Source organism: Osmia bicornis, chromosome 1, assembly GCF_907164935.1.
Source record: "Osmia bicornis bicornis chromosome 1, iOsmBic2.1, whole genome shotgun sequence".
NCBI classification, from domain to species: domain Eukaryota; kingdom Metazoa; phylum Arthropoda; class Insecta; order Hymenoptera; family Megachilidae; genus Osmia; species Osmia bicornis.
In genome coordinates, this window is record NC_060216.1 from 15,548,766 (window position 1) to 15,575,952 (window position 27,187).

The 27,187-nt window shown below is 40.8% G+C and overlaps 4 protein-coding genes across 19 annotated transcripts in view; 2 read left to right on the forward strand and 2 right to left on the reverse strand.

Annotated features, from left to right (window-relative positions):
* LOC114876194 (myosin-3-like) overlaps window positions 1-16,880 on the forward strand; it is a 43,847-nt gene extending 26,967 nt beyond the window's left edge. For 4 of the 8 annotated variants that reach the window (XM_046287446.1, XM_046287443.1, XM_046287445.1 and 1 more), the window contains 6 exons: window positions 107-142; window positions 801-857; window positions 12,039-12,179; window positions 12,644-12,704; window positions 12,841-14,162; window positions 14,233-16,880. In XM_046287446.1, the coding sequence (XP_046143402.1) occupies window positions 107-142; window positions 801-857; window positions 12,039-12,179; window positions 12,644-12,704; window positions 12,841-14,162; window positions 14,233-14,655 (2,040 nt within the window). In that variant the 3' untranslated portion in view covers window positions 14,656-16,880. Of the gene's footprint in view, window positions 1-106; window positions 143-800; window positions 858-4,979; window positions 5,121-8,980; window positions 10,785-10,949; window positions 11,421-11,610; window positions 11,752-12,038; window positions 12,180-12,643; window positions 12,705-12,840; window positions 14,163-14,232 lie in introns of those variants that run through there. The other 4 variants (XM_046287449.1, XM_046287450.1, XM_029187403.2 and 1 more) reach the window with 3 other exon arrangements.
* On the reverse strand, window positions 16,862-19,332 carry LOC114876199 (glucosidase 2 subunit beta). Its single transcript, XM_029187422.2, has 2 exons — window positions 18,435-19,332; window positions 16,862-18,360 (listed from the first exon to the last, which is right to left on the reverse strand). Exons 1-2 carry the CDS (start codon window positions 19,330-19,332, stop codon window positions 17,711-17,713), a joined length of 1,548 nt encoding a protein of 515 aa, XP_029043255.1. The 3' UTR covers window positions 16,862-17,710.
* Window positions 19,333-19,487: 155 nt separating this feature from the next.
* On the forward strand, window positions 19,488-23,528 carry LOC114876197 (OTU domain-containing protein 7B-like). 7 transcript variants are annotated; one of them, XM_029187414.2, is made up of 8 exons: window positions 19,488-19,571; window positions 20,751-20,991; window positions 21,062-21,477; window positions 21,550-21,921; window positions 21,989-22,299; window positions 22,375-22,533; window positions 22,601-22,673; window positions 22,735-23,528. In XM_029187414.2, the coding sequence occupies exons 2-8, from the start codon at window positions 20,769-20,771 to the stop codon at window positions 22,834-22,836; spliced, it is 1,656 nt and encodes a 551-aa protein (XP_029043247.1). In that variant the 5' UTR covers window positions 19,488-19,571; window positions 20,751-20,768; the 3' UTR covers window positions 22,837-23,528. The 7 variants fall into 7 exon arrangements, with proteins under 7 accessions (XP_029043247.1, XP_029043249.1, XP_029043246.1 ...); XM_029187416.2 differs by lacking the exon at window positions 19,488-19,571 and adding an exon at window positions 19,636-19,791; XM_029187413.2 differs by lacking the exon at window positions 19,488-19,571 and adding an exon at window positions 19,637-19,807.
* An 8-nt stretch (window positions 23,529-23,536) lies between these two features.
* LOC114876198 (general transcription factor II-I repeat domain-containing protein 2-like) lies at window positions 23,537-25,935 on the reverse strand. 3 transcript variants are annotated; one of them, XM_029187419.2, is made up of 3 exons: window positions 25,849-25,935; window positions 25,654-25,766; window positions 23,537-25,568 (listed from the first exon to the last, which is right to left on the reverse strand). In XM_029187419.2, exons 2-3 carry the CDS (start codon window positions 25,696-25,698, stop codon window positions 24,036-24,038), a joined length of 1,578 nt encoding a protein of 525 aa, XP_029043252.1. In that variant the 5' UTR covers window positions 25,699-25,766; window positions 25,849-25,935; the 3' UTR covers window positions 23,537-24,035. The 3 variants fall into 3 exon arrangements, with proteins under 3 accessions (XP_029043252.1, XP_029043254.1, XP_029043251.1); XM_029187421.1 differs by lacking the exon at window positions 25,849-25,935 and having other exon boundaries at window positions 23,537-25,494; window positions 25,654-25,842; XM_029187418.1 differs by lacking the exon at window positions 25,849-25,935 and having other exon boundaries at window positions 25,654-25,842.
* Window positions 25,936-27,187: the final 1,252 nt, after the last annotated feature.

Below are 27,187 nucleotides of genomic sequence, written 5' to 3' on the forward strand. Positions count from 1 at the left end.
CAGTTATTGTTATCGAAGAATTTCTAAATGACGGATTAGATTCCACGTGTATTAACTTGTATATTATTCGTCAGATCTGATGTCACGTTTCGTTTTTGCGTTTCAGGCTGTCAGTGAACGTTATCAGCAGGAAACCGCCGAGGTAAGATAGCAACAATGAATTCTTTACCATTCCTAGTAATCGCCGTAGTCGCGTTCGCGAAGTCAGTTTTGTCACAACTCGCGTCAGATCTTTCGCTTTTCTTAACGCGTTGACAGCTGGTAGTGGCGAATCAGAAGCCGAATAATTTTGACAAATGCAACCGGAATTGAAATTGACAAAATTATTACACGGTGTATACCAGCTTATCGGTGTGTTAATTATCAGCAAGTTCACGTAGTTGAAATTTGCTTCGAGGAAAATAATTAGTGTCGCGTTGGACGGTGAAGAATAAGATGGCCGAGAAGAAGGAAAACGGCTTGCGAAAATTCTGGGACAAAGTTTTATTCTTCGCATCGGTCGCGACGAAATTTCGGAACAAGAGAGCAGGGGTAAGAAGGAAGCGTTCTGTCAGTCGGTTCAACTTTCTCTCTATCCTGAGTTTCAGAGATACGTTCTCTCGGTCTCTGACGTCTCGTTACTAACTACTTTCATTCGTTGCGTCATTTATATTTACGATCTTACCGGTGGTACATGTAACGAACGTTTACGCTATCCTCGATATCCGTTATCGCTTTTTATCGTCGACCAAATTGGACCGCTCTTATCGCGTCAAAAAATATCGATAGATTTAAAAAAACGTGAAATTATTGATTTTCAGAATCGTTTCATCGGCTACGAGAAGCAGGAAATAAACGGAGAAGAGAATCAGGCGAAGGTGAGTACTCTTTTAATTCTCCAAGCATTCTCTAACGGTCCAGCCATTCGTTTCCAACGTTGATATATCGCGGTAATGGGCGGCTCGTAAATCAGTATCGAACGACGAATTTCTGCGGGCAACAGGTGGCGAATGGTGACCGATAGAGACCGGTTAATTTTCATCGTTTCGCGTCAGCCCGCGTCAACGACTCGGAAAAATCTTCCCGTCGATTGCATCCAATACTTGTGAAAGAATTTTCCACGCGCGACTGGTTTTTAACGACGAGAAAAAAAAGCTGTTAACATCGATAGATATATACCGGTTATCATCGCTTTAATCCCTAATCATCTAAAGTATCGTCTCGTTCTCTAATCGATCGGCTGACCAATTAAAATCTAATTGGCTGATCAGTGATCAATTAATCAAAGCGAACGCTAGATATCCTATTATTTTCTATCGAATTTATACTTTTCATTCGCTCGTTTCGAGCTGAATAAAATCGTTCCGGTGAAAGAAGCTTCGCCGCTGACAAAGTGTGTTTCGCGTCCCTTTTACGGCGCTCTCGTTGTTCCGCTTCTCTCCGCGTAGCGAACCGCTATTATTTCCGCAATGTTCCATTACGAATCTGCCCGTGTATGTATTTCTTTTTCTTTTTTTATTGTTCCTCCCGCGACACAACAACCGTTCGAACAATGCTCGACGTACCGTGTAAATCGAGAACCGTCGTGCCCATTGGAAAACGCTTGCACGGAGGCGTGTTTCGCGTTGAACGAGTAAAAGAGGGAAAAAAAACTGGGTTAAGCTTTATCTGATTCAGCCGTTTACTTTTACGCGTATTCGTGTCTGCTCGTAAAAGGTAGCCTATATCTTTGCAGAAGCATTTAAACATCGAGCACACGCGTCGAACGTTTGATGTACGCTGGAAAGAGATTTTCATTTCGAAAATAATCGCTCGTTAATATCTGAGGGGGTTGATTTAAACGGCGCCCACGTGCAACGGGTTCATTGGAGAAAAAGTTAAAGGGATCAAAGGAAGATTTAAAGCACTCGGAATGGTGGTGCTGCGAAATGATAAACAGCCAGTCGTTTAAAGCGGTAAAAAACGTTCGAGAGTGAGCTCGCAGTGAATAGGACAGTGTATAAGAGCGACGAGATATGGCGTTTACCGTTACTTGGCCCGAACACTCGTTACACCGAGGTTCATCTGGTCGAATACTTGCAGGCGGGCGCGAGTTGGCTCGCTTTCGATTCGATAGAAAAACAGAAAACACTGAAAAGTAATGGATTACTCGAAAAGACGCGTTTTTCCTCTTTAAATCGTCTCTACAAATTTATAACGATATATAGCACCTATCATCATGAATGCAAATTTGTACATATTTATATTCAGCTCATTTGCAACCACTGGTTGCAGACTTCATCATTATTCAAGGATAATAGGATCGTATTTAACCTTGTTTTATAATTCAATGCTGTTTGATCCTCTTTTTTGAATAGATCTATATTTTAGTCATTTAGAAAATTATTAAGGTTCCTCTAATTATATTGTAATTTTTCTTAATCACCGTTTTGGGGTAATGAAATTTTAAATGGTCCGTTTCAAGGTAGACACGATAGGGGTGGTTCACCCTTTGTCAAGTATGGCTGTATCTACTTACTGCGGCAGTGAACGAAACCTGCTTTACCGATGCCGGGTAAGTAGATACGGTCAGCATTAGTCAGACCGCCGCGGCGTCGCTAGAGGGCTCTACTTTTATCTTACGAAGGAATATAGACAATAAATACAAGAAAATTTATTAATACTTAACAGTGATGTTGCACTAATTAATTTACATTACACTTTACACAATTGAATTAGCTATTCAAGAGAATTAAATTAAACTAGTGACATAGTCGATAAAGTAGAAAACTTAATTTAAACCAATTATACAGGGTGTTCGACAACAGATGGGCAAAATTTTAAGGGGTGATTCTAGGGATCAAAATAAGACGAAAATCAAGAATAACGAAGTAGCGTTTGCGGCTTTGTTTTCCAGTAGTTAATGTTTAAAAATTCGAGTTAAAAGCGCCTGAAAACTGCAACCCGCCCAGCACCGACGACTGAACGTCAGGTCAGCAGGGGTCGGTACAGTCATAACCAAGAATCGTACCGACCCCTGTTGACCTGACGTTCATTCGTCGGTGTTGGGCAGGTTGCAGGTTTCAGGCGCTTTTTACTCGAATTTTTAAACGTTAATTACTAGAAATCAAAGCCGCAAACGCTATTTCGTTATTCTTGATTTTCGTCTTATTTTGATCCCTAGAATCCCCCCTTAAAATATTGCCCACCTGTTGTCGAACACCCCGTATAGGATTTTTCTTCGCGTCGGTAAAACAGATCCACATTTTTCACCTAGAGCGTTTGAATATCTGTAACTTGATACTATCATAAGCACCTGACAAGTGTTTGTTAATACATTCATTACAGCTGACGTAGCGTTTTGCTTTAAACATATTATGTTTTCCTAATGTAATCGTTCGATCCAAACTTTTACAGGTATTAAACAAACTGTTGGGATGCTTTTGTAAATCACATCAGATGAGCGTAATTAGTCGACAGAAATTCGAGATAAAAATTGGCAAAGGATTTCTAGAGCTTAACTTTGCTGGTATCGGCGTACGGCTTTTGACATTTGCACGCGATCGCCTAACGAACCGTTCGTAAGCCAGTTTGGTATTTGCATGGCATTTATCGCGTTGCGTTGCCTTCGTCAGGGAATGCCAGCAAGGCCAGAAGAATCCTTACAAATCCTTCCCGAGGACCGTGTACCGGTACCGTTAACGTAAAGCTTTACCGCGAATCAAATCAACGTCTCTGTTTATCCAATAAATCGGTACGCCTGGTCGCGTACGTGGAAAGATCGACGAGCACGTTCTACCAGGTCCTCTCGAATTTCTACCTTTCTGCTTTTCCCTCGGAAATTCTATCGTCTACCTTTTACGGAAGCTCGTCACGATCGGTGCCGTTGCGACAGGATATTCCGAAATTCCCTGCAATTTCAGCCGACTCGCTCTCGGAGATTACCACATTCGAAATCGCTCTTTCTGTAAGTGTCTCCAGAAATTGGAATTTCGTTTCCTTGTTACATAAGGCGCAGGTGTATTCAGTTATTAATACAAAATAAATATGAAAATAAATATATGCTGCAGTCGGCGTCGCGACGTACCGCTTCGGTTACGAAAGGACGAAGGCGACGAGAAAGGAGCGGTTACGATAGGTCAGTGGCGAACCGAAGCACCGCTCGCGAAACGTAAACGACGTATCCTGATGGAGCGTGAACGCGTTGCCGGAGACGAAAGGAGCGGTATTTAGAAAGCAACCGGTAAGGCGCGTTCTAAGCGAAAAAGGCCGTTGTTCTGCTACGTTTTCGCGGTGTCGAAACGTTTTGTCGGTAGCGAAGTGAATGTCTAGGTAAGAGGACAACGCGAAACGAAGGGTGAGGAGGTTCGGTGTTTGCTGCTGGAGGCGAACAGCTGGCGAGCAGCAATATTGGTAGCACCGTTAGCGCGGCTTGTCCGATTCCCTCGTAGATCACTCTTCTCCATCCGTACGCTGTCTCCCTTTTTCTCTTGCCAGGGGTCATTAGTCGACAGTGGTGTATCCTAACAGGATTCCTCTCTTCCTGGACTCGTCTATCATTTCAATCTACCTTCTCGCCTACGCGGTGTTCAACTGAACACAGAATTTCTAATTGAAAAAATATCAAGAATATCAGAAAACCTGTATTAGATTTTCAAGGTTTTCGATATCTTCGAAATTTCAATTACTCGCTCGCTATTTGTGGCACTCGATAGTACGTCCCTGTCACCTGTGCTACCACCACGACCGACAGTGCCACTTCTACCCGCCGAAAGTCACCGCTCCGACTCGGAAGACTCGCTCGCTCGCGGCCAGTAGTACTGGGACGCGTTTTCCGCGCGCGACACGAGTTACAAGCTTCCCGTCTCCCTCAGCTATCAATCTCTCCCTATCTCCGTTTCATTCTCACCTATAGCTTCGCGCGAAGGGCTTCGTTCGGTCGACCCGTACCTTCCGATCGATCGCGGGCAACGAAGGTCGAAACGGTTCAGTCGAAGCCCGTGTTTCCGTCGAGCGACACGCGATTCCATCTTCCCTCCTCGTGGACGACAAACGTCCTGATAAATCTCCCGAATACTCGATACCTTCGATTGCAGTTTTATGGGAGAACAGTGAAGCTAAAGTTTTGTGAAAAGTGGACGAGTGATTAAATTTGGAGAAATGTACGTTGGTTCTTGGCGTAATTTGCAGATATTTTTTAATTATTCAATTATTTTCTTTGGTAATCTAGCAACTTGCCATGGACTTGTATTTTTATAATATTTTTTTAGATGTTACATAAGCAGGAATTATTTTTATCTAAAATTTATCGAAAGTTACTGAAAATTAATTCAGAGGATACAATCTAATACAGATAAAATGAGGGAAGGGGTTACGGAAACAGTTAAGGCAAACTTTCTTTCGATTACGTCGACGCGATTCTTTCCTCTGCTTTTTAATCGCCTTGATTCGATAATAGAAAGATTTTGCGATTTTAATCAGGATCAGTTGGGAACACCGAGTGCTTAGTACTGATTAGTAAAATTATGATAATTTTATCTTTGAATTTAACACGTCGACCGACACCACTTAAATATAATATAGTAGCATAATTAAAAAAAGAAAATTCTTTCAGTGTCTGACTATTCGTGTTCAATTTCCCTGCGGTGGTTAGGCCACAGTAGAAAAACTCGTGTTTGGTGCGACGTGTAATAATTAAAACGTCGACTGCCCCTGTTGCGTCCGACAAATTTAACTTTCTACTACTGAAAGTAAAGAAATTTGAAATATCGTTATACTAAAACTGAAATAAGATTCTGTGGGATACAGAAGTTGTAGTTTTCGAGGAACGCCGTGTACCATGGTGCTTAAAAGAGAAGATTGAACGTATTGAATAATCAGACCGTATCGATCGGTCAATTCCAAGACAGATAAACGACTCTCGATGTCGGTACGAGCCGACGATGGAAATTAGCATGCTTCCTCCATTCGTCGTACTTCCTCTTCCTTCGCTTCAGTAAACGTATGCACTCGATGGAACGGTTCTCGTTTTGTTCTTCCTCCTTTTTTCCTTCCAACACCCAGACGTGTAATAACTAGTAACTAATCATTTTTCAATTCAAACAACGCCGCTCAACATTTCATTTTCTACATAATTACATTTCAAGCATCAGGCACCAATGATATTCTCATAGCAATTCTACTATTTTTCTACGTTTATTTTTTTACATTTTAATACAAAAGAAGGTAGTTAGTTTTCTCCTGGTTTTTTACCTTGCTCGAGTAACCCTTCCGGGTCGAAGAAGAGGCCAAGAAATCAGGCACGCCTCTCTCGGAATTAGCAATTGTTATTTGTTTAGCGGGTCCGACAGAATGTGTTGCACAGTTCTCGAAGGGGATCAACGACGTGGAAATCAACGAAACGATCGTGTCGTTGACTTCCCGACGAGTTTTATCGACTCTACGTGCCTCGAGCAGCCGCGATTTAAATATTTATAAGACCGGAGGGAATACCGTGTTTGCTCGAGCTTGCACGAAACCTTTGGAATGATAAAAAAATCGCAAGAACCGTTGAAGCGAACCGTTCGGTGCAATTTCTTGAAATCTTGGCAAGGTTCTCTCACGGGAATAAGTTTATTTTCCGGCTGGGATTCTCAAAACTTTCAGCGCAACGTCGGGTAAAGCCGTTTGAAAAGTCTTTTGTACTCGTTTCGCTTGATTTCTCGCAACGAAATCGTCGACGCGAGTCTGAAAATCGAGACGACCGCTTGCCGAGGCCAGAAGTTGAAACATAAAACTGGCTGGACGATATATTTTTCTCATTCGGAAGAACTGTGACAAATCTCACGTTACCCTGTCACGTTCGATCGTTTCACTTTCTCCAAACGAAATTCAACTATCCCATCTGTCGCATATTCCATCTTCGATTGGAAAAGAAACTTCCGATAAGGATATTTCGATTCGATTTCGATAAATCGGTATTCGAAATCTCTTTGTTACACTTTTCAGTCACGTTAAGATTATCTTATCGATACAATGCTCAGAATTAATCAATAATTTCTCGGTAAAATTCGATTCGCTGTTTCGGAACGAGGCTCGCGATGTTTTAACAGGATGTTAGAAATCTAGCACGCCATGCCAAACACCGTGTTCGCGTTTCCGTGGTATTGTCGTTAAACAGGGAGAGAGGAAAATAGAGAGAAAAAAAAATAGACGGAAAGAGAGGCGAGAAAGGGGGAGGGACGAAAATGATACGCGGTTCGCGTGAAAATGCATCTACCGCGACGAATCGGGCACAGGAAATGTTACAGATTTTAACCCTTTTACGCGACGAATTTCTTTTCCATTTGCAAATAATTTCATTTATCAATTGGGCGTTAATTATTCGATGGACTTTTACGCGTATCTTAACGATTCAATAGAAAAAAGATAATCGATGATTAATCATCGGCACGTGTTTAGCAACTGTTCAAGTGTTTCTTTTTTTACTCTTGCCGATCTTTGTGCAGGTAGTACGATGTTTTTCACTTTCGTTGGTAGACCGGTTAAGAAACGAAATAAAATCGTTGTTCATGCGCTCGTTGAAGCGTGATGAAATTTGTTTCGCTTCTCTTTGCAACAGATTTGAAGAGATTAAATTCAATCGCGTTCGTTTAAAAGTATCTCTGATCACTTCCGGGGTGAACTTTAAGGGAAGCGAAATTTCAATCGCTTGTATCTCGAAAAGGATGATTCAAATTGCGAAACGGTAAAAGAGTTTTCAATTCGCTTCGCTATGAAGAATCCGAACGCTCTTCTAACGGAGGTCACCGCTGACCCCCATGGCAGTGAACGTGTTTTCAGTCGACACCGATTCGCGAACAGGTTACTTATTATCGCGCGTAGCACGATCACCAGGTGTGCTTTTGTTTCATCTCACGACCTCGGTCACGCTGCGAGTGCGTCCTCAAGAACTCGTTCCAAGCGAAAGAGAACTCGCCCTGGTAAAGTGACACAAACGCGTACACTTGCACGCGACAAGCTTGGAATACGGTTTAAGGTTCGCCTAGTTCTCACGGCGAGCGTTTCGTCACTTCGAGCCGGTTAATTGCGCCCGACTCGCGACCGGATTTCATCGACCTGTCATCGATCGAATTTTTCCACCTTTCCCCTTTCCGTTTTCCCTTTTCATCGCCCACCCCGTCGCGGGTCCTGAGAAAAACCATCGATTAACCCTTTCGCGGTCGGGAAATTTTGAAATTGGAAAACTGAGGATAGAAATGTGCCTGTAGCTATTTCGATGCTACTTTTATTCCTCCTCTCCGTCGAGATAATTGGCTGCCGTTCGATCCGCGAGGGAAACGGAGTAAATAGTACCGGTGGAAATGGAAAGTGAGGCAAATGAACGAAAATGAAGTTGAAACTGATATCTCCGCGATGATTCTGCAACGGTGTTTCATTAAACGCGAACACGTCGGTGATAAATTTCGCTTTCTATCAGATGATTCAACTTTCTTTTTTTCATTTCAAAAAGTCCCATTAACAGTCACCGAAAGTTGCGAGATAATTAAGGTTGTCGCATCGACCGACACGATCATTTTATTTATTCGCTAGAATGTAATCGCAGTGTTAAGGAAATTCTAAAGGAGGAACTCCTGGAAAAAGCGAAACGCGCGGTTTATCGCGCGAACCTCGCGAGCAAAAGTAACGGTGCGCAGCGAGAACTCGGCCGAGCATTAAAGCAAATTGCCGAATGATGGCACAATAAGATACACAGAGCGAACCGACTGGCCAACTGGCACGAAGAACGACGGCAAGGCGAAACAACTTTAACGTCGATCTCGATCAGATCTGGAGCACCGATGCGTCCACAGATCTAATCTCTTCAACTCGTTCGCCATTACCGCTCCACGTCAAACGTCCTGGCTGAAACCAGCCTCCCGACGCAATCTACCATCGCGAGAAATTTGCCCGAGAAATATATTAGCTACCATTTTCATCGCTCCGCTGCTTCGAACGGTAGAGGGTCATTCGGAAAGTTTCGAGAAATTCAAATCGTTAACAATCGAGTAACATGGATATAGATGTTTGACCCAATTTCGCCATTCGAGAGTTAAACACCTTCGCTCCCATGTCACTCATACGCGACTGACACGCGAGTTTCTATAGAAATCAGTTAATCTATCAAACTGTGTACCACCATAAACGAAGAAAAATAATCGCAGGCCACAAAGTTTGATCAATATCCTGAAAAATGATGGCCGTCTGCTATCCATCGACCCATTTAGGGGTACCATACGAAACCAGCCGGCTGATTCATCGAGTTTAAAAAAAAAAAAGAACAAGATAATACAGTGGAGTCCAAAAAGCATTTGTACAACATTTAAAACAGTTTTCCTGATTTCGACAAATTGTAATTTTTTAGTAAATTAGTATATATCTTAGTAAATTAATTTGTATAACTTCTCAAGAAACCGCAAGTCATTTGCTCCAATTTTAAACGAGGTACAAATACTTTTTCGACCCACTGTACTTAGACCCATATTGCACGCTTGAATATCAGCTGATTCACGAGTATTACGTAAACCGATGGAAATGAACGCAACGATTCTTTGTCGATCGTTTTTCCATTCGAGGAAAGCTTGTTATTTTTCAAACGATTTTTCACCCCCAGGGGTAAAACGCGTCACAGGCGGCTGCCTTTAATCACCTGTTACGCAAGTGGTTCGAGTTTTCCTCGACACGGTGTCCACGTCACTTTCTCTTCTCTCGTGGAAAATTATTAGGTTCCGCAATTTCCGGCGGCAGTGTACCTACGTGCATCCGGTTGGAATGCAAACACGGACAGATCGTGCAGGTGGTAGCATAGGTGTGACCGAGTGCAGAAAGACTCGTTGATTTTGCAATAAACCGATCGAAGGTGTGTTACAAAGTCGTTAGCAACTAGCTGTATCGAACCGTTGAAAAATTACGCTTTTCGTTCTTTTTCCTCGCCATCTTGTCGCGATATTTGTAGAGAAAAATGTTGAACAGGTTGAATCGGTACCGCGGGTGACCGGTAGCCGGTTGGTACACGAATTTAAGGGGAAGAAAAGTTGTAAATGTTACTTACCTAAATTACACGAGTAACGCAAAGTATCGAATTGCCTTTGGAAATTAGAAATCTTTCGTCTGACTATATATGGCTCTTTCTACCGCGGCGATTGGCTCGATCGGTTTCGAATTTAACCGGTGTGTTTTCCTTCGGCTTTACGAGCTCGCGAGCACGTTTGCGGTAACAGAAACGTTTAAGAATTCTTAATCGCGTACGATTCGACGAGCAGCGGATTGTTGAGTAAATATCGTGGGCGCTCGACGTGGGCACACGTCTTTGGCCTGCTTTTTACCAAGCAAACATTCGCCGCTCGAGCTGACTTGAAAATCATAGCAATCCAATAATAACTGTTCGCATCGTTCATTTTTTCCACCTAACAAACAGAGTATCCTTCTCTGATTACTTACCCGTTCAAAGTGCGAGCAGATTTCTCGTCGTTTCGAAATCTTTATTCGAAAAACCTTTCAGCGTACAGATGTTATCCGATTATTTCGAGGAAACAACGCGAAGGAACGCGTTTCTCCGACCAGAGTGAAATATCGTACGCAGGCACAATCGTGTCCGTGACTTTTCCTCTGGCCGCTTATCTGTTTCGAGTTGGCGCGATCGAAAAGAGCCAGGGCAATTTCGCGGAGGATCTTCATCTGGTGTAGGAAGGTCGCGTGGGAAGCGATCAGGATCTCGAGGATAGTCGGAGGTGGTGAAGAAAAGGAGGACGAGCTAGAAGCCACGCGTGAAACTCTGAGAAAAACGATACATTAACCGCGAAAACTAGGTAGCGTAATTAGAAGCGAACGCGTTTGCTCCTTCTATCGGCTTTGTAAACGGTTACGGTCAAATTTGTGATCGATCGACGAGGAAACATCGCGTCGATAGATTTGGAAAGTTTGCTAGTAGAATTTTAAATAAAAAAAAAGATTTATTCTGTCGTTTCTATCAGGTCGTTGCATATCAAATGGCCGATTTCGAAACATAGAAAGTGCGACACGATTTGATGACAGAAAATAGTTGAAAAACTTTGAAGCCTTTTACGACGTTATGACATTTCGTTCGCCAAGTCGTTGAAACAATCAGCACCATGGTGGTGTCTCATCGCGAGGGCAGCATTTCCTCGAACATACGAGCGATAATCGAGCAGCTGAATTTAAATCCAGTTGAAAGAAGGCGATTAATCGATCGAACGAAACAGGACAATACCCGATGCAAAAGCTTTCCGGGTGTTCAACCGACGGCGAAGATCAGCATCGGAGTGTACGGGTGCAAGGAGAAGGTTGATTACGAAATACCGGAACCGATGAAACGCGTGTGCAAATTCGAGGATAGATTTAGGGGCAAGGCAGAGATCGGAGGAAGAAAAATCGTCGGGATTAAGAAAGAGGCTACCGCGACCATCGAGGATCATGCGGTCGAGGTAATCGATCAGGGTGAAACTGAATCGACTTTCGTCGACCCAGTGTCCGTTTTCGTTGCGAACGGCTCGTTTGATCGGGTTCGCGTATCCGTGGCTATCATTTTCAAATAATTGCGATCGTATAATAACACGGATTAGCGAATCCTTTCGAGACTGCTTTAATAAAATTTTACGTAAATCCGAATGAAAGGAGAAGAAGGAGAACAAGGGGGTTGGATCGGTAAGATCGACGTACAAGATCGAGGATCGGCCAAGATCGAAGCCGGAGAACAGACGAACGATCCTTCAGGCTAAACGAGAGCAGTTTGTTCGAGCCGAAGACAGGATCGAGGTAATCGATCGGTTTTTATGATTTTTCGTAGAATCATCCCTCCGCGTTGCTCTTATTTTTCTCTTTATCTTGTACTCCCGGTGTCGCATTTGCTATTAGACAAAATTAATATTTTCGGCGTTTAGTGGAAGGGGAAGGCGATGAGCCTCCCCGGACGCCTTTAATTCGGATCGGCGACCGCCAGGTGGCGGCGGGATTGAATCTGTTCTCGCTAGCATACGATTATAGGCGTCTATAAAACCCCTTTTTCTGTCCCTACAATATTCCCGCATACTATAACGATTCAGGACAAAACGGAAGATGAATCGATGGGATCTGCGAGACCTTCGTGCAGGATCGAGGATCGACCACGCTCGAAGCCGGAAGTTAGACAGCGGATCCCTCCAGTTATCAAAGAAGCGAATCCACGGATAGAAGAGAGCTGCGAGGTAAATCGGTAGAATCGAAAATTTCAGTGATCGGTTATAGCCATGAGTCGCGTGTATCGAGCGGTCAGCTGTTGAATGACAATGAGTTCCGGTTGCGTGGGAGTGGAAAACGGTAACGAAACGGCGAACGAAACCTTTTCTCAACGAACAAGCGTGTTTCGAGAAGGCACTTGTAACCGGTTTCGAACGATCACGGTTAACTGGCCGTATTTGTTCGTCCCGATGCTGGTTAATACCGTTATAGTCGGCGCAAGCTGGTGCACCGAGCTGGATCACGAACAACGTAACGAATTATTCGTCTAGTGAAGTTTTTACAAATTTTAACGATCGAAAACATTGTGAAATTAAATGGAACTGAACTGAACCGAGTCGTTGACGCGGTATTATTGATTTACAAGCAGCAAACTTGACGACAGCTGTAATTCCCTCGATGATTCATTAACTTTATTCTATTTTTATGACAGAGTTCAAGATCGCCAAAGGACGTGGCTGATCGAATTATCCCTGTGGCCAAAGAAGACTTACGTAAGTATAGAGAATTTAGGAATCGCAATCCGATTGTTATCGAATTCAACGAGCAGACCTCGAAAGATCGTCTTTTAAGCAGAACGCTGTACGTTTTCCCTTACGTAATGTTTCAAGGCTTCGTTTGTTTGAACAGCGCAATTAGAAACCGTCAGCTTGAATCATACAGCTGCGCACCATCGAATTTCCGTACGACCTAAGAACCGAAGACCACCGAGGCGCACCGGTTTGCAAGCGAGCAGCACTTCTACGTCAACCATCACGACCATCGCGGAGGACTCGTTGGACAGCCTGGACCAACAGAACACGAACAGCAACGCGTCCTCGCCGACCGAAACGAAAACGGTATCGGTAACGAGAAAATCCTCGAGTAGATTATCCCGAACGTCGGACATCTTCGAAGAGTTAGAGGCCAAGCTGCCCAGGAAACCGTCGAGCGCAGCCTCCTTGTCTCCGGACAGCTTGGACGCCATTAGTCCTTCGAGGACGAGCTCGGAGGTGAACGAGGAGCAAGGAGAAGCGCGATCGATAGTCAGAAAGTCGTCGAGTCGAATAGCAAAGAACTCCGAGATCTTCGAGGAGCTGGAAGCCAAGCTACCGCGAAGAAGATCCTCCAACAGGCTGTCCAAGTCTCCCGACAGCCTGGAGGTTGGCTCCTGTTGGTTCTCCAAATCCAGCGAGGGCTTCGACAAGCTGACAGAGTACGAGGAAGCGAAACCCGTGGCCAGAAGATCGTTGAATCCGATCTCGAAGTCGATCGACCGTGTGTCCAAGTCCTCGGACAGTCTGGAGGCTATAGAGGCGCTCGCCAGCGACGAGTCGATCGAACGCAGGAGGAGCAGCTTCGAGTTCCGTGCTCGCCGATCCTCCAAGAACATATCCAAGTCTTCCGAAAGCTTCGAGGTGCTGGAACAAACCCAGACCGTCGAGGACACGATGCAGGAGTTGCAGAAGAGGAGCAGCATCTCGGATATCAATCTGGCCAGAGGGAGACGGTTGTCGAAGAGCATCTCCAAGTCGTCGGAGAGCTTCGAGAGGATCGAGATAAATGAGACTAAGGACGAAGAGGAGAACGCCGAAGAAGATTTCGGCAAATGTTGCAGAAGATCCTCGAAGAGAATGTCCTCGGAGAGTTCGGACAATTTGGAGATGGACGACAGACTGGAGAACAGGAGGATCAGGAGGACACCGAAGAGAATAGCCAGCTCTAGTTACGTGGATATTGTCGCGACTGATGAGCAGGAAGACGAGAAGAGACCGGTACCAGTCAGAAAGCCATCCAGGCTTCAGAAGTCCTCGGAGAGCTCGGAACTTGGTAGCACGGATACCTTGGACTCGGAGAGGAGGAATAAGTCCTCTGAGAGCACCGAGACTCTGGATAGTTTAGAGAGGGATTTGGATCAGGACAGGAAGCAGGAGGATCTTGCAGATGCCGTGGTAGACAAACGCGAGAAAAACGTAAGTTCATAGTCAGACTTCAACGCACCAGTTCAGCCTTACCGATTAAGTCATCCATCTTCTTTTTCAGGACTCTTGGACCAACAAGAACCTAGTGACGACTGACGAGATCCCGCCGGTAGCCGACGGTACAGAGGACTCCAAGTCACTGATTTCCCCAGATAAGTTCTACTGGCGTCAGTCGTCCGAGTCGAAGGAGAACATCGATATACATCAGCTGTTAGCCATCACAATAGTTACCAGAATGGCCGACAACGGCAATAATCAACGAAGCTCTGTGATTTATCCTAAGAAGAAGCAACAGATCACCGCATCTCAGCCCACCTCTCCGGTCGCTAAACAAGAAGACAACAAGATGCTGTTCGACAATCTCCTTGTCAGTAAAAACGACGAGGACTTGCAGAACATGCTGAACGGGAATATATCAGAGGTGTCCACTGACACGAAGACCTTCAAGGAGAAGCTGATCATGTTTGAGAAACTTGGAAAATGAACTGCATATCGTCTTTATGATGAATTAACGTTGATTCAATTGATTTTCGTTCGTCGATATGCTTTTTCATTCGTTTAAATGGAACGTAAGAGGCTGAAACAAAGCTGTTCGAAAGATTCAAATTTCCTTTATAGGACACGATGCCTATTTTCTTGCAAACGTTTTTATATCAATTTCATTTATAGACTGAATAGGCTGGAGGAGATAAGAATATATATATATATATATTATATATACAAAAGAAGGAGAATCAAGAAGGACAATAACGTAACATTATTTCATTAAATTTTGTATAATGTTTTCATAAGAAAATTTTTTTGTTTCAAAGAGAAAGTGAAAAGAGAATTGATTCGTAAGCAGAAATGAACGCGTTGACCGCCATGGCCATCGCTGCAACATTCACTCTAAGGTATCGCTAACATTTTAAATAGAAAAAATGAATCCCATATGACAGTATATCAGAACCAAACATTGTTATTTCTGTCGTGAGAGTCAACGTGTTAACCGTGAATCGCCGTTGTTATTTAACTTCTTCCGTTGCTATGTGTTGTTTTAATTTGTCCTAAGAATCGCGTATTTCATTAGGATTACCAGAGTCCTATTTGAACCCAGTATTAGCTGGCGCACGATATATCGTGAAACGACCTTCTATTATCGTGCTTGCAGATTCTTCTCGTGTTAGGCATCCATCGTTTCGTGGAACTTGTTGTACAGTAGCTTAGAGAAGGCGCAAAATAGATGTCGCGTTTCGTTTCGTTGTGTAAGTACAAAAGAGAGAGAAAGAGAAAAAAAAGTAACAGAAAACCCCATTGCGGAATTAGGCACGATGGTGAACGAATAGGGTACGAATAAGAAGAGCGACAAATGTAATGTTCAGTATCGGTTAGAAAGTGTTTAAACCACAGGGTACCGTTGTTAAACGAAATCATGTGAAATCATTCATATCTAGAAACGTTATGGTAATCTTTTGGAAAATGCTGCCTTTCCATTACCAATTCAACATTTTCTATATGTATATCGACGTCGTTGAAATGTGCGAGAGCAACAAATGATATTCTATATACCCGTTCGATGTTCAAGAAGTGTTAAATATTTTCTTCGTTTCTTTGTTTCCTCCGCGTATCATTGTACGATACCATGAGGATACGTGTTTTTGATTTTCGATACAAATGTACGTTCGGAATGATACATTCCTCTACGTTGAAATCAAAAAAAGAACCGTGACTTTTCGTTGTGTACTTTTAAAGGGAGAAAGTGGGATCATCGTGGGGTGAAAAAAGACGTTAGAACAGATCTTTCCAAGAGGAATTTTTAGTGGGAAGGAAATTTAATTGAAATGAAGGATGAGAGGAAAGGCAGATCGATAGATGCCACTCTTGGAAAGGTCTGTGTTAGAGCGTATCGTTTCTGTCACGTGGACCACGTGAAAGACAGGATACTTCTTTTCAGTCTTTTTTTAAGTGCCTTAACGAAATAACGAGGAATCGACTGGATGAGTAAAATTACACGTTGGATATCAATTGCGGGGTAAACCTTTCGTCACCCCCTCACCCCTACGCTCTCCTTTTAGTTTTCTAGTTGACCGTAAACGTCTCAGAGCCCAAAAGATACGTGTAGATTATTAGATTAACGAGATAAATAGAGGATTAACCATCACTGTAAACGTATAAGAACTTGCATAATTGAGAAAAATATAAATATATATATATGTATACATGTATGTACGTATATGTATGTTGTACATATACATACATATAAAGGGTGTTTCCAATCTGATGGCACACCTGAAAAGGTGGAAAATCTATATGAGAAAGTAAATCGAAAATGTCGCTTCATTTCTGAATAAATCGATGTTGAAGATTCATCGAAATTTCTGTATTTCAAAGGGACCGTCATTTTATTTTTGAAACGATGGCGCGAATATTCAAAGAAGCGCCGCCTGGTGTCGGCGAGGAGAACTAAAGAGCGGAGTAATTTTTGCGGTCCCTGTCGGTAAAACAGGAAAGCTCAGTTTTAGCCCCAAATGGTAGATGGCGCTACGTGTTTTCCCGCGCTACAGCATTCTTTTTTAAAAGTATAATGGTATATTTTTGATTTATTTTCTCACGTAAATTCATTCCCTTTCCGATTGTGCCACCAGGTCAAAACCACTCGGTATAACTACAGAAAGTCGCCCGATGTAATGTAAATAAAGCTGCCATCGTAATTACAGTTTGACAACAGAATCCTTTTTTCTCTCTTTATTGAACCCGCATATTTTGATGCATCGACACGTGTACGCACCTTTAAAAAATTACAAAATACTTCACTTAGTAATAATCGACACGCTAAATACGGTATCTACGTTACGCGTGGCAGTTAAAAATTTTAAATATGGTTCTTTTTCTCAATTGTGATATCTTTTTGTTCAGTTCGTCTACTTCGGTGAAAGTAGTAATAGTATTAATTACATAGACCTTAACTGGCGAGGTAACGAAGCGTGAATTGAAATTAGTTTCTTTTGTGTGTCGTTTGTGTAAATCGCTTCGTAGAAATTCGTCTTGTAGAAAAAACAGGAATGTACAATAGCGACATAATATTGATAATGACCGCGCAACAACGAGTTCCATTCGCGTATCACGGATATTAAGTGTCTCTCGATAAACTTTTCTACTGTTCAAAGCAAACCGAGCTTGTGTATGTACCGACGCGAAACAACGAGGAATTTCTAATGCAAGGATCAATAACCGATCGCGGGTAAAACAGTTTCATGGAATTATCATTTGGTAACGCGCAGGGCTGTGACTAGGCTCTGTACGACGGCTTATCATTTACTATTTATCTTTGATAATAAAATGAAAAATAGAAAACACGTTGCGCAAATCATGACCGTTGTAAATTTTGTTTTTTTTTTACACTAATACGTGGGAACGTTTGACAGACACAGGCTTAATATACCGGAGGTCGACGGTAGTCGTTATTTATCCTTGCAATTTTTATACTTTAGATTTCAAAATTACACAAGTCGTGTGTTGTATCGTGGAGTTGACTCGCGCCTGTTTATGCGCAACGAAATTTACAATTCGTCGTGTGTGTCAGCGGATTCGATGTTGGGGTTGCATAGCGCAGGTGTGGTAAATTCCATAGCGTACTCGCATCGGTTGGGTTCCGTTACAGAGATCAATTTGTTCTCTTTACCACAGCTTAGATTAACAATAGTTGAACGCGCAGGTCCGTTCCAACAGGTAAGGCCACGGTCGTACTTCATCTTTGAGTACTTGTGGCTCTCTGGTCCAACCCAGTCGTACCAATTACCTAAGTTGATATCGCCGCCTCCTGATTTCAATCTTTGCGTCGCTTTTCCAAATATGCACAACGTGTACACGTACTCTAAGTCTGTATATTCGAAGCATTCTCCGTGCAACGGAGCAAATACGTGTTCGGGACCGTAATCGCGATCCAATTTCTCTTCGAGTTCCCTAATTTCCGATAGCAGCTCGTTCACGGATTTTTCTGCCGCTTGGAAATTCTCGCGAGCAACTGTTGCTTCGTCAATGATAGCTTGCGTTTCTTCATCATACTGTACAGATTTTTCTTCAATTTTCTCTTGTTCTTCGCCTACTTCTTCTCCCTCGTTACCATCATCCTCTTCCTTATCCTGCTCTGCCCCTTCATCCACAGAATCACGAGCTTCTTCTCCCTTTTGGTTAGCTGCTTTAAATACACCTGAAATAACATACTGATTGTAACGTACAATCCAAAATGAAATAGGAAAGTTGAATTTATTTGCGATAACCAACCCTGCTCTAGCATTACAAAAGGCTTGATATTTGCCCATGCTGAATCCATGAACTCCTGAAGATTGACTTCTTTTTGATTACTCAAGAAATATAATGCTTCTTCTTCGGTTATAACTCCATCCCTGTCTTTGTCAAATGTTACTCTAGTCTGTAGCTCTGCAATTGTTACAGTCCCGCTATTATCAGAGTCTAATAGCTTAAAATAATCCTCTGCATCTGATTCGTGCAATTCTTCTTCCTCCTCTCCTTCCTCTGCTGCAGGCTGTTCCGGTTCAACTGGTTTGTACTTCTCCAAGGCAGCGCTTTCGCGTTCTTCTGCCTGAGTTTTCAATAATTCTTTCTCCTTCTTAGTCAGCTCAGCTTCCCCATGATGACTCCGTAATTTAATTAAACGCGCCTCATAATCTGTCTTCAATTGTTTACCCTTAGCAATCATCTCGACTCTTATTTTATTACCCTCTTTGACTAATTCCTCTGCCTTTTGCTGTTCCAACCTGGCTTCTCTGCCGAGTTCGTTACAATTGTTCGGACATACCTTACCTGAATTATATTCGTCACTGGCATCGCAACAATCGCAAATACCATCGTTTATCCAGGTGGAAGGTATGTAGCGAGGCTTGTGACCAGAATTCTCGCAGTAGAACAAACCGTTAGCGCAGGCAGGCGTACCGGGCTCATCGCTACCATCGGCACAATCGCAATAATTATCGTTAACGTGGGAAAACGGTATCAACAAACTTCCGTCGAGACACTGGAAATCACGATCAGGCGGATAAAGGGAATTTTTCGCGATAGGTATCCCGCGAATTTGTAGCACCTTAGAACCGGCTACGTGGCCCAATAGAATCGACAGATCGACTGATAGAAATATTAACAGGTAGATATCGCGATTGATCATTGTTATTCCTTTCGGTTCTTGTTCTATTGCGCAAGGATGTTTTCACTTGTGATTAATGGGCTAAAGTTTTCGACAAAAACGGCTAATTTTTTTGAGGTTCAAAACGGACACAAGCACAGCACGACACGCACACTCGTGCACGTCTACTACATCGGCATGGTACGCGTCTCGTCTTCGAGCAAGGTAGACGAACTACGATGTCGGGAAATGATAACCTGTGGCGCTACATTTGTACGCAAGTTAGTAAATCAACTCGAGGCGGTTTATTCAGTTGTCTAGTATTTTTCATTCTTTCAGTAAACGATCAACAAAGAACATTGTTGATCCATTGTCAGAAAGTTGCATACACGCAATGTAATAAGGCTCTGTAATCTGAATTGAATTCTATACACGATGCGTTATAAGTTATTAAGAAAGTGAAGTGATAATGAAATGCTATAAAAGCCAAGGGAATAAAACGTAATTTGATAAAAAGGTTAATTCGGGGATTCTTTCTACTCGTATATTCTGAAAACGTAATGCATCTTAGCGTGGGTGATATATGCGACGCGCAATGAACACCTTCAAGGTTAAATGCATTTCTAAGTAGCGATGTGGTATTACGAGATAAGCTGTAACACGGTAGTTTTTTCTTGAATTTCAAAAGTGATCGCACTAATGCGATCGCATCAACCTATCCACTACTAGGTAGTAATACTACTGCGTAAATAAACAATAGTATACCTCCCGTCGATTTGACATGTGACCGGTATAAAGTTTCACAGTGACTGACTGTTGCGCGCAACAAATAATTCGCTTTGTGCCCTTCTACCAGACAGTTACGAAGCTACGCGCTCTAGGTTATGTTGTGTTTATATTACCGTTCGCGCAAACAGATTCTTCATTTTTATACATTGTGGACAGTCTTTCCAAAGAAAATTTCGGTACGAACTTAGTAGTATAAAATATGAAAAAGTGTACGAATAATTTGTGCGCGGTAAATCAATTACAATATCATTTAACGATAACTTGCAGCTGCGCTCAATTGCACTAATTCGATAGACGGGCCAAGGTTTGCACATTTCAATAATTGCACCCAACACAGTTGCCTACATATATACATGCAGAAGCATTATATGTAATCATGCACCTGTTTCGCATTTACTCATCGTCGATATTTCGTAATCTTGAAAATCGAAATACTTTCTCGATGCTAACATATCGATTATCCCTTTTTATTTATGTTTACAGTCGATTAGTCTTTTTTTCGAAAACTTTACTGCTATAAAACCTTATTCTATTTCTGTACACTATAATATATATGCGTGTCCTTATATAAAGTCATATGATACTATATTTGTACTCCTTGTATTATCATACATCATTGTCACTGCTGTGATTTCAATATTGTAAATTTTAGATAAGATATCGTTTTGTAGGTGCAGTAAGGCAAGGTAATGAACGTGGGACTATCCACATATGATGGTTCAGAGAAAGAATCAACTCCCAATAATGGATTGGAAAGTGGAGGAGGCGCTACAAAGAAATTGGCCAGGGGTATATCTAGAGCGACTGAAAATGCAGCTATTGTCTCCCATGCACGTTCTCAATTAACTACTCTAGGTCCTTTGGATACTCCAGAATTCACATTTTCACTTCCTGATCTGAGCGTATATCCAGGTATTTTAACTACATCATAGGATAATTAATTCTTTATTCCTTTATTTATTGAATAATACATTGTACTTAGATTCGTTTCGTCAGTTTTTGGAGAAAGATCTGATCGAAGGAGGATGTTTAACATCTCTGGAAGCTGCTGGTCGTTTGAACTGGTGGTGCGGAGGTAAAAATGGAAGCAACAGAGTCCTGTGGCCTCTGGCAACATCAGGAGATGGCAATTGTCTTCTACACGCAGCTTCCCTTGGCATGTGGGGCTTTCACGATAGACTTCTTACATTAAGGGAAGCGCTACACGATACTCTGGCCAAAGGAGAGTATAGACATGCTTTGTTTAGAAGGTGGAAATGGCGGCAGATGGGTTTAAATGCTGCTGCAGGATTGTCTTATACAGAAGCAGAATGGTTAACAGAATGGCAGACAATTGTGGATATGGCTTCTCCTATTTTCAGAAATCAAACTGCTACCTCCTATCAGAGTCTTGAAGAAGTATATATTTTTCCTTACATTTCTTTTTGAAATTAACTTTGCTAGAATGTATATCATGTTGAAACTTTACAGGTACACGTATTAGCTTTGGCTCACGCTTTGAAGAGACCTATAATAGTTATAGCAGAAACTATGTTAAAAGATGCAGAAGGTGTAGCTTTAGCACCAATCCCATTTGGCGGTGTATACTTACCATTAGAAGTACCTTCATCTCGTTGTCATAGAACCCCGTTACTTTTAGCGTATCATTCAGCTCACTTTTCTCCCCTCGTTACCGTGGACGGAGCAAGTGATTTCGGGGATGGTTGTAACGAGGGTGTTAGTATACCTCTTGTAGATCCAGACACAGGCCAGTTGTTGCCTGTTTTATTTGCAGTCGATCCTGGACCGGAGTGGGATTGGGAAGAAGGTTCTCGAGATTTGTTAGCTTGCCAGCAAGACACGGTAATCTATCATGTAAAATGTTGATAAATATTTGAATAGATTGTAATTGCACGTTATTTCTGTCTAGCTGGAAATTTTATTGAGGGTATATTTGGACTGTGAATATCAAAACTTCATATCAGAGGACATCGATAGATTATCAGATACCGACGGTTCGCTTTCTAAAACAGCAAAGCAGCTACTAGGTGTGGCGAAACAATTCGGATCCATTGGGAAATCCGTTAGTAAAAGACTGTGGTCAATGGCGAAGAGACCAAAGAGCCCACCGGCGACGGCAGGCGAACTTTCTACAGGTTTATTGTGCGTAAGAATTAGAAGTAGACGGCATCAGTATGTAGATCAGATGCTTCAAAATTATCTCGAATGCGCTCATGCAAGGTACTATAGTCTCTTTCTTCTATTAATATGTCAGTGAAGCATGCATTATTACCTTGTCGTTATTACAATGTATAGATATCTGCAAGATCATAAAGTTGATGACACTGGTACCGAAATGAATTACGGTGCTGGCAAGTCGAAATTTTATGCTGCCAGCGATCGAGATAGCCATGCGAGTGTCAGCAAGTTATTACCCACCAATCCAAATAAAGATCGTACACTTTATCTTTCTAGGTACCTTTTCATCCATATATTTTTATTAATTGTTATTAGCGAAAAATTGTTAATTGTTTTTTTATAGATCTACTTTTTACAATGACCAAGCATCGTCTGATAAATCGGGACCAGCGTTATGGAATAGCAACGTTTTAGGAGTACGTATTAAAATAGGTATTATAATATTAAACTTTAAATAATATGTAACCTTTTGTTTAGGCTGTAGTCAAAGAATGTCGTAGTGAACAATGTCAATTTTTCGGATCAGCAGAGAATGATTATTATTGTTCACAGTGTTGGGCAAATCGACGTTATCGTTGATTAATTAATCTCCAGTGGAATATGACAATAATAACTCTTAAATATTGGTTCAAATGAAATCAAGTATATTCGGATTTAGAAGAATCACTAGACCCTTTAAAGTATGGCTTAAAAGAAATAATGAACTCGCTAATTTCATTCTTCCTGCTATATTAATTTATTACAATTCATTCTAGTTCGACATCATTTTCTTTTCTCTATTTATTAGTATTCATCATTTTCAAAAGCATATCAAATGTACAGGGTTTCAATTTCTATCTTTAGCGTATTATACATTAAAATGCCTTTCGCGTGTAGCTTGTAAATTAGAATCGTCTGTTTAAAAAAGAAATTTCTATTTTCAAGTAACGACAAAATTTCTATTTTCACGAAATACAATCAATTCATAAATTTTTTGCACGTGCCTTCTGTCACGCACGATGAAAATATTAAGTATAGATACGATGATAATACTCGGTTTTCAATGCTGCGGTGGAAAACCCATTTATTCTTGCAACTACCTCTACCGCTTTTAATATAACGCTTTGTACGAATTAATCGCTCTATGCTCGCTCACTTCTTCTTAAGTGAGATTATTTACAAAAGCGTGTACTTGATATAATAAATTGATATCAAATCGTTCATTATATTTAATCTTGCCTGCTGGCAACTGTTCATGTAAAGTTGTGTGAGGAATAAAACATATTTTTATACTTCTGCGTTTACGATTATCTCTTATATTTAATGAACACTATAGATCAGTAAATCTTAGCACCTTGATCATTGATAAACTACAAAAGATGTATAAAAAAACTATTAAGTATAAGTTACCGTATATCTGGCTTGTACAATTGCCGCTCTTATGGGCGTTTTGTTAATATTAATATTTATTTACAGGTATAATAAACGAGACGTGTACGTTTGTATAGTTCATAACAAATGATTGCGTATAGTACATTATTTACAATATGTTAATGGGTTCCTTTTTGTAGATGAGTATAGTTGTGATGATCTGAACGTGACATTACTTGCAATACATATATGTATGTACAATTTTAGGAACTAACAAATATAAACATGATTGTACATATATACATCAGACAATACTAACAATAAATTAATAGAAAAAATAAATACATATTATAAAACTGATAAATACATCAAAGAAAAAGTTCGTTCTCGAAAGAAGGCAAGTATAATTTTAAACGACTGATAGTCTCCTATAATTTTCTTTCTCTCAATAATTGGTTAATGTTTGGACGAATCTTTCGACACGAATTTAATATTAATGAACACTTGAAAATATAATCATAACCAATTATCCCTGTTCTGTAAGCTGATTTAATCTTTTTCATATTTAAAATCAGTTGTTCACAAAAACGTGTCGATCCAAACATGCATAATGTTCTAGCCGCAAGATTATGTAATTGTGGAAATCGTATATAAGAAAAATTTTCATAAAATTCTATTAAAGAACCTCCTTTTACTTTTACTTTTCGATCGCATCGCATATCAAGTAATTCTAACAATAGTTCTGATGGAACTGTATTCACATTGACCGTAAAAGGCATTGTGTATATATTAAAACTTGTATCTAAATCTTGTATGTCCTTGAATCTGGTTTCAATTTCTTCCAGGAGTATTTGTAAAATTGTGCACAGTCTTTTAACACAGTCCTCGGTAAGCGGTGCTAATTTTAATTTTGGAAAATGATACGGATTTCCCATTTGCAACTGTTTTATCCATAATTGTATTTTCATTTGAAATGCACAAATACTATCATACAATTGCACTATAATTTGTCCTTCTTCTTGCAGCAATAGATTTAGATTATTTAAATGGGTTGCTAAATCAGCCAGGAATGCTAAATCAATTAGCCATTGGGTATCCTTCAATTGTGGTACAGATTGTCCAGTTAATTCCATGAAATCTCTTATTATTTCATGTATATTAAAAAATTTTTCCAATACAGTTCCACGGTTTAACCATTCCACTTCAGTGTAATTAGGCAATTCTATTACCCTACTAGACTCATAGTCTGAATCTAGTTCTTCCACAAGTGCATGGAATTCTTGTAACTTTATTTCATGATTTCTAATATAACATACAATATTTACAATGGTGGACATAACATTCAATATCACATCACTTTTTGCGCATAGATTATGCATGAGCATTAGACTATGCACAGCAATTACATTATTAGAACTGCCTATTTCTCTCATCTTCCCATTCACAAGACTCATAAAACCAATTTTATCCTCTGTCATCATAGAGGATCCATTGGTTGTTATTGAAACAAGCCTTTCCCATTTTAAATCATTATTTTGTAATGTCTTATTTACAGAAGATAAAATGTTTTCTGCAATCATATCATCTACTGGCACTAAATCTAATAGCTCTTCTGTAACATGTAAGTTACTGTTTACTCCACGAATGAAAATTGCTATATAGGGTATACCAGATAAACATATATACTGATTAACTGCTAATGAGTATGTTATAAAAGATGTACATATTATCCGTATTTGTTTCTTAACGTTGCACACCATTAAATCAATGCAACGTTTTATTATTTTATTAGACAGATTTATCGTTTTGAAAGTTCGGACTTGCGGTGGACATAATTGTCCGGCGGCAATTAACAAGCATTTTTTTATAAATTCTCCCTCCGCATAACTGCACGACGTTTTCGCAATTTCCAGGGCAATTTCAAAAGTCAACCGTGCAGCAGCATCGCTGCACAAGTTGTCCTGTAAAAGGAAATATGTAAACATTTAACATGCGACTCCAGGAGACATATCATATTCTTACAAGGATAAAATCAAAATGGCTTACCTCATCTACTTCTTCTTTCACTAATTTTTCGTTTACTTCTGTCATTTAGATCACCTTTATAGAGAAAATTAAACGGAACAACGTAATCTTCGAAGTTGATTCTTTGCCAGCATCTAAACAGATTGGAACACATTCGTATTTCGTAAAAAAACAACCTGCCCTTAGTGACTACAAATCCAACAAGATCAGACATGCCTTTGTTTTTAAGGTGATGCTGGCGTGGAGGCCAAACTCCGAATTCCGCGTCGGTAAAACAGTCAACGTTTCATCGAACATTAGGCCGAATAGAAACTAATTTCAGCGCCACCTCAGTTATCGCATCCAACTAACGGCATGCTATAACCACATCAGTCTTACACCGACCGCCGAGGGGTGCGGATCTACATTTTATAGACATACATATACCTTTATTTTATTTTCTGTTTATTTAATTTACTGTATTTCGCTTCCTAGCTTATTAAATAAACTCATTACGAGGATGAACGTGTTGATTTTATTATTCCTGTCTGCTTCGCCTATTATTTTAACCTTTCCCGTATCCCTTACATCCCTGTATTCCTTACATCACTACATCCCTTATACATTCGTTTTATCCCTACATTCTTTTCATTCCTTCATTCTTTGCATCCCTACATTCTTTTCATACCTAGATTCTCTTCATCCCTTGCATCCCTGCATTCTTTTCATCCCTACATTCCTTACATCTTTTCATCCCATACATCTATGCATCTTTTATATCCTTGCATCCTGTGCATACAACAATGTTGCAATTCAAAGTCTTTGGCGAGGTCGACAACGTTGCAAAACCAGAAACAGTTTTTGTACAAATTTAGTTCCTTTTTTTGCCGCTAGGGGACGCTGCTTCGACCTGAAAAATTTAGTTCGCATTTTTGCCGCTAGAGGGCCAAAATTTCGGGATGATTTAGTTCCTTTTTCTGTCTCCAGAGGGCGCTGATTCGACATCGAAAATTTAGTTCGCATTTTTCCCGCTAGAGGGCCAAAATTTCGAGATGATTTAGTTCCTTTTTCTGTCTCCAGAGGGCGCTGATTCGACATCGAAAATTTAGTTCGCATTTTTCCCGCTAGAGGGCCAAAATTTCGAGATGATTTAGTTCCTTTTTCTGTCTCCAGATGGCGCTGATTCGACATCGAAAATTTAGTTCGCATTTTTCCCGCTAGAGGGCCAAAATTTCGAGATGATTTAGTTCCTTTTTCTGTCTCCAGAGGGCGCTGATTCGACATCGAAAATTTAGTTCGCATTTTTCCCGCTAGAGGGCCAAAAATTCAAAATTCAAAATTCAAAAATGTGATGCCGGGATTGCGCGTTAATAACAATGTTGCGATTTCACGAGGCTTTACTTACCTTTACTTACCTTTACTTACCCTTACTCTAATCAGTTTTTATAATATATTTATTATAAGTGTTGCCAGGATATAAGGGTTGAAGGGATGTAAGGGGTGCAGTGATAAAGGGTTAAAATAATAAATAAAATGATAATAAAATCTTTTTAATGAGTTTATTCAATAAGCTTTG